This window comes from Phalangium opilio, unplaced genomic scaffold (genome assembly GCF_054372755.1).
Source record: "Phalangium opilio isolate 3A_F unplaced genomic scaffold, DU_Popi_V2 ptg000095l_1, whole genome shotgun sequence".
Classification (NCBI taxonomy): domain Eukaryota; kingdom Metazoa; phylum Arthropoda; class Arachnida; order Opiliones; family Phalangiidae; genus Phalangium; species Phalangium opilio.
In genome coordinates, this window is record NW_028324200.1 from 2,696,860 (window position 1) to 2,704,472 (window position 7,613).

General features: G+C 38.6%; 1 protein-coding gene across 1 annotated transcript; it reads left to right on the forward strand.

Moving 5' to 3' along the window:
- Positions 1-479: 479 nt before the first annotated feature.
- LOC149635075 (uncharacterized) lies at positions 480-1,248 on the forward strand. The gene is made up of 4 exons (XM_089850935.1): positions 480-593; positions 650-811; positions 868-1,053; positions 1,116-1,248. Coding segments are annotated over exons 1-4 (483 nt in total). The 5' UTR covers positions 480-591.
- The last annotated feature ends 6,365 nt before the right edge of the window (positions 1,249-7,613 follow it).

A 7,613-nucleotide genomic window follows, 5' to 3' on the forward strand; every position in this document is an offset into this window, starting at 1 on the left:
GTTATCGAAGCCCTGGGTCAAACCCTGTTGGGTTTCATGGTATTCCCTGTAGAACCCCTAGAAGAGGCACCCCTAGTCGAGGAACAGCCCTTAAACATAGCTAACTGTTATTCCGGCTTGTAAGTTATATAATTTTTTTTCTTTTTTAAGACCATTTCTAATTTCTTTTTTCTTTACAGTCTCAATACGGCCATCTTAAAGTTTTTTAAAAGGAGAGCCCGAATATACAAGGAATCTGAAGGGGAGGTTGATGTTGACGGCGTGATTGACGCCGCATCCGTTCGGACGGCAACCGAGCACGACATACGGCGGGCGAAACTGTTCCTCGACAAAGTCGCCTACGGGGTGCTCGCCCAACAGATGGTAGATCTAGGGCTTTTTCGATAACATAAATATCCGCGTCTCGGGGGGGCTATTCAATTTCCCAGCCCCTGGCCCCCAAAGGTAAGAAACCGTTTTTGTATATTATAAGGGGGGGGTAAAGAGTGTCTGGGTTTCAACGGTCCCCCTCCATACTATATATACGGAGAGTTTCCCAATACTAAAATCATTCTCGCTTTAGCTTCGGCCAGAACATCATCCACCATTATCATGTGAGCATACTGTTTTTTTCTGAAATCGTGGAAAGACTAACTTTTGAACTTAATAGGGCGTACAGTCATATTGACGATGTTCTTTTGTACACGGACGACGAGGAGGACCCGAGACAAAATTTTTACGAGTGGCAACAGCGTCAGCCACCCCCACATCAACCCCAGGAAAACCCGCCGAGAGTAAATGAACATCCGCCAATTGATTGCAGCCTCTTCAGGTAAAGTCTCTATATTTTTTAAAACTTTAATGGCTATATTCAAACATTTTTTATAGGATCCTTGCTGATGTCCATAAGGACTTAGTGAGGATTCGCGCGGAGAATCTCGGACATGGTTTTGATCTCCGCGAGGACGACGTTGTCTTCCGGGAGTTGAGTTCTCGACTCATACCATTCGTTGACATAACACCCACTCCCGGAAACCCTATGCCGGCTTACGTTAACACGTCTCGCTCGGGCTCGTAAGTTAATTAACATTATTTTTTAAAGATGGATCCCTAATATCTTTTCTTTCTATTTTTAGTCTCAATACCGCTATCACCGACTATTTCAAGGGGAGAGCGGGTAACCCCAATGAGGGAGTCCTAGACCGGCATAGGCAAAAACGTTTCCTCAGAGCTGTAGCCGATGATGTTCCTTTACAAACAGGCCTTTAATATTTCAATTTTTTTCTATTTAAAATTATATATATATATATATATATATATATATATATATATATATATATATATATATATATATATATATACAAATAAAACATGGATAAAATATTTAACGCCTCTTGATTTATACATATCGCAAAAGTAAAAAAAATGCCCCGCTCGCCGCTAGGCTTGTACATTCGCAAGCGTAAAAATTAAGAGACGGTCAAAGCGAAAGAGACGGTGAAAGTCAGGAGGGAACCAAGAGAGAGAAAAAAAACTCTCCAGCCTTCACAGCGCTCTTGCGGGTATCGGGCTGGGTAAAGAGAAAGTGAAAGTCAGAATAAAAAGGGGGACTTAGCGCAAAGAGAGAGCATACACTCAAGAACAACCTACACCCTTCAGGTGGAGGAGGTGAGGGGGAGACACACCAACCCCCTCCGGGGATGGAGGCATGGGGGCAAAGATTCGTCCCCCCCTTCGCGGGTATAAACCATGGGGGGAAAAATTCATCCCCCCCTGCGCTGCCCGCGGGTATCGAGGCTTACTATTCTCTTTCATGACTGTTCTATGCAATTGATAAAGAAAAGAAAGATGGTCATAGTGTTCAATTGGGCTTATAGAGATAAATGGTCTACAATCGCCACGCCTCCTTTTTTCTAATGGTCCAATAAGAACTATGCTTTACTTACAAAGATGGGTTTTTACCAGGAATAGTAAATAGTGACAACATGGTCGAAGATCAAGTTGTTTTCGGTAATAGGTACTTCCCCCCTCCTTTAACCGGACCAAGGCTTGAGACAATTGCATTGTTATCAGTATCGGGTCGCTCGCTCCTCTTTTATGGAAGAAGGGGTTGTTGCTATCGGGCCAAGTTCAACTTTGACCTGCATTAAGAAATTGAGATATTCAAGGTTTAATTGTTTACCTTTTTACAAAAGAACGTAAAAGCAAAGCAACACTTGGGAATTACTTGTGCAGAAAAACATGTGTTTATGTAACCCCCCCCCTTTATTTACGTTCTGAGTAAGGGCAACAGCCTGCAGGTGTTATCATGTCCTAGGCCTACCACGTGGACTTTTAAAATTAGCAAAATCTTGAACTGCGTTTCTAAATGGCTTGATTCAATAAGCCTTTTTCTTTGTAAAAATGGGTAAATAACCTTCAATATTGAGATAGGCCTTTGCCCATATATGAGATGACGTTACCTTTGACCTGACTTATCTAAATATCTTAATTATGGTTTTCACTAAAGGGGTTACTTAAAATGTCTTCCCCTATCTAGGCTTATACTAAAGTGCAGTGTTGTCAGGCCTTCTGTGAGTTAAGTTGCGGTCAAGTACCGAGTGAAACGGAACTGTTAGTGTTTAACTATGCATTCTTTTGACTTACCAATGGCCTGGCAACACTGGGAAACGGCCTTTAATAGCCATTAATATGAACTATGAATAAAAAAAATTAAGGAAATTGGTTATCTCTGAAAATGTTTTTATCCCAGCTTACCCCATTTAAATACCCTTATTTGGTAATTTATTTAATCACTTGTTAATCAATTTTTTCATTATTAATTAAGTGTATGATTGAGTCACAACCCTGGCTTAAGAATGCATTTCTACAACCGTTTTCTTTATTTTGAAAACCCTTTATTAAAGAAAATTCCCCTTTACTTCGGAATATTTTTAAAATCAATTTACATTTAATTAAAAACTCGCAACTGTTAATTAAGCCAAGTTTCTTATAAATGAATTATTTTCGTGGATTATAATATATTTAATGGGAAAATTTTGTATGAAATTCACGTTCAAAATGTCGTAAAACTAGCTCTAAACCATTTTTTTTTTAGTTGTTAAAACGGAACTTTCAGAGCTTAGTGAAAACGTGGCAGTCCAAAATTGAATGGAAATGGATCCAAACGGCTGATTCTGCGACAGCGCAGTTATTCTTCTATTTTTGGATAAAGTAACTAGTGTCCAAAACGGGACGGTCGAGTTATAAGCCAAATTTGGAGTCTCGTCAAAAATTGGATACAGATTCATCTATTTAGTAATCAATTATTACCTCGAAATGGTCAGAACAGTATCCATATTTTATGCGAGTGGGCAAAAATGCACAGCATCCTCCCAATATTGGACTAATGCAAGCCCACGTTAGACAATTTGTAACCGAAATTGGACTAATATCAAGACCATATTGGTGTAATATCTAACCTACGTTGGACAAATGTCGAACAGTTTTGAACTCATATGAAGACAATATAGAGACTAGATTTTTTACTTCACCGGGTGATGAATGCAATGGAGAGGTTCTGTTCTCGACGTATCCATCTGTCTGTGTGTCTGTCTGTCTGTCTGTTGTTACCGAGGGGCTGATCACTTGCGAAATCGAGTGTACATACGCCCATGAAATCAGATTTCCAACATCTTGAAATTTTTGAAATCTTGAAATATTTGGAAATCCTGAAGTCTTTGGAAATCAGACTTAAATTCATCGAGAATTTTAGCTGAAATTTTATGAAATCTTGGTTCAAATTTCTGGAACTTTTTTGAAATCTTGGTTGAATTTTCTTGAAATTTTATGAAAACTTATTCGAAATTTCTGGAAATTTTATGAAATATTATTCGAAATTTCTGAAAATTTTTTGAAATAATGTTCGAAATTTCTGGAAATTTTATGAAATCTTGGTTGAAATTTCTGGAAATTTTTCTAAATCTGTTGATATCATAAAACTTCAATGTAAATTTGGAGTCTCTGTTGAAATCATAGAATTTTTCCAACTTTGTTTGAAATCTTACGAAATATTTTGAAATTGTAAAAATGTCTGAAAATTTTCAAATCTTTAGAAATCATTAGGAATTTTTTTCAAATCTGAAGTCAAGTGTACAAATTTTTTGGAAGTGGTCAGCCCTTCAGTTGTTACAACCCCAGGGATTGCGTTCGCAGTTTCCTAATCTGAACAAAAACTTCTCTATTTCGTAGTAAATGGAATTGTGGAAGACAATACTGCCACTGTCATCCTCAATCGAACTACAACATTTTATGGTGTTTTAGACACAGTTGCGAAAGAGGCATATTCTAGGTGTCAAACGTCAATAATAGCTAGGTTCAAAAAATAATATAAAAAACGTCTCTTAAAACGATACAACTAGAAGGATGATAAGTAACTCCCGATAAAAATAATTAATATCAAGTAATTTTAATAAAATATTTGAGAAAAACCTCTCTTAACCAAAACATCTGTAGTCAAAGTTTATATAGGACGAGTAACGAAGATTGTGTGTGAAGTCGATAGATTGGATGCATTTCATAGTTTATATAAAGCGAATAATTAAGACATTACACCACTGTACCATGCAACTCTATCCATAGTTAAAATAGGACGAGTATTGATATCGTTAGCTAATAAAATCGGAATAGAGAAGTCGTTTTGAGGTAAATGATTAAAGAATGTTTCAAGTTTGAATCTTTGAAATCTTGCAAGGGGTAGAAACGTGTGGATTTTTATCTCTTCACAGAGAGGTTTTGAATCTAACGTGTCTGTGTTTTGTTCGAACTTCTGAAATTGCTTATCAATAAAGAGAAATGATTGGTGAGGAACGGGTTAATAGGGATGTAGGTGATCCTCAAATATTATTTCACTCCCCCCTTTTTCCTTAACCCTTTTTTATTATACTAACCCTTCTTTGTTCGAAACCCCGTAACTCCCACATTCCTTCTAGCATGTAGTAGAGTTCCACCTGGATAAAATGTCCAGTAGTATTGGAGCAACATCCTTCTCTTCTTGACCTTTGTTAAGAAGGATACTTGAAATGACCCACTAAACCTTTGCATTTGTCCTAGATATCCGTACGTTTTCTGCCATTTACATGACCCCTTTGAAGATGTCATCAATGGCAAGATGCAACGTGTGGCAGAAACACAGTATAAGTACCCAAGATGGTTCACCTTTGTTTTTTCCATGTTTCGAGCATTATACGATGCTACATAAATAGGAGTGGTGCCTGAAAGGTGGTTGTTTCGGAATCAACCTAGATGGCGCTAGGGTTTAAGAAATGTACTTCTCTCTCCATGTATAAGTTATACATGTATTTTGTAACCAGTCTCAACTCATTTTTGTAACCATTAAAACGTACTATTATTTTCTCTAATAAACTTAAATTCATTATAACAAACAAGATAATGAAACATGGTGCCAGAAGTGGTTATTGGCTTTATATGGCGTTCCTTGTATTCGTTACTTAAAATCTGACTCACTTTACCAGTTCTTGAGGTAAATTTGCAATATTATCCTAACTGTCCAAGGCTTAACTTCGATGTGAGGTACGTCGTACTACGTTCCCAACTTTTGGTTTTGGGTTGCCCTTTGCTTGCTGGTTCGTCACGGCTTCGGCCAACATTCCGCCGCCTACTCCGGTCTCTTTGGAAGGGGATGTGTATACGAATTGGAAACTGTTTCGAGCGCAATGGGCAAATTATTCTACAGCTACTGCTTTAGAAGATCATTTCGCACCTATGAAGAATACTATTTATGAACGGTATGATTTCCATACTGCGTTTCAGCAGCCTACGGAAACTATAGACCAATATATAAACCGTTTGACGGAACTTGCCTAAACATGCGATTATGGGCCAAACGTGGATGAATTTGTTCGTGATAGACTAGTACTGGGTATGTCAGATTCAAGATTTAGACCTCAACTTTTGAATAAACCCAATCTGACGTTAAATAAAGCACTGAATATGTGTAGAACAAATGAACTTACATGTAAACAAGTACAAAATCTAAGCGATACCGACTCTTCAAATAACTTCATGCCGTTACATTCTGTCAATATGGCTGAACAGTCAGTACGTCGCGCTTAGAACATGTTACAAAAATCCTGTCATTTTTGTGGAGCTACGCATGTTCAAGATTGTCAAGCCTGTCCTGCTTATGGAAAAACGTGCCGCAATTGTGACCAACTCAATCACTTTGCAAAATGCTGTACTGATGAGAATCGGAAACGACAGGGGAAGTCCACCAAGACAAAACCAGTGAAACAGGTTCACTCAGTCGACACTAGACAGGTGCCAGTCTCTCCCGACTCTTCTGAAACAGCTGACTGACGAATCTACATACGCTTTAAACTTAGTAACTGTCAAGAAAACCGAGCACGGTAAAAAGTATTTCACCCTTACTTGTGGAAGATTAGGTGAAGAATCAGTCACAGATTGTTAAGTTCCAGATTGATAGTGGATCAACTTGCAATGTAATAGGCAAGAAGCTTTTCGATTCCCTCCCAGAAAGTCAGAAGCATATAGGACTTGGTGGGTCTCGTTTAAATTGCTACAACAACTCAGTTTTAAAGGTCATGGGATTTGCAAGTATACAAGTCCTTTATAATTCCCACGAGTTTACCTTGGAAATGGTCACAAGCGATAAAATGCCACTGCTCTCTGGGGAAACGTGCGAAGAGTTAGGACTGTTAAGGTTTAATAAACCATTTACGATTAAGAACTCGGAAGAAACGCTTTCACAGTCATTACCACAGACTCAGTAACAATACCAAGTCCGCTGACCAAGGAACTAAGTATTGAAGAGTATGTAAATGTTTTCACAGGATTAAGGTGTTTACCTGGATATTGTCACGAGGTAGTAGACAAAACTATCCCTTCTGTACAACATAGGTCTAGGAAGGTTCCGGTGGCACTCCACCAACCCTAGAAGTTAAATTAGCGGAACTAGAAGCTTTAGACGTTGTGGAAAAAGTTAAGGAACCGTCAGTAAGGATCTCAAGTATGGTCGTTGTCCGCAACCAAAAGAAGAGTATGCGCATATGTTTAGATCCAAGAGATCTTAATGTGGCTCTGTAACGCCTAAAATATCCACTACCAACTTTAGAGGAGATACTAGCTAGGATTGCCAAGGCTAAAGTTTTTTCCGACTTGGATGCCAAGGATGGATTTTGGCAAGTCCGACTAGGTGACGAAAGTAGTAAGCTTACCACTTTCTGGACTCCTTTTGGCCGCTATCGTTGGAAACGTATGCCCATTGTCTTATCTGTCTCAACAGAAGAATATCAACGACACCAACATGAAGTGTTAATAGGGCTAAGACGTATCGAAAATATAACTGATGGCATTGTCTGTGTCGGATGTGGCGACACACTCGAGGAAGCTATAAAGAATCATGATTCTAATCTCATCACGGTCTTACATCGTGCCAGACAATGTAACTTCAAATTAAAAAGTCCAAGTTGAAACTTCACATGAACCAATGCCATATATTGAACACCTGTTGATGTCTACAGGTGTAAGACCATATCCTGAAAAAGAACGAGCCACCAAAGACATGCCCGTACCACATAATGTACATTCCTTGCAAAGCTTCATCGGATTCGTAA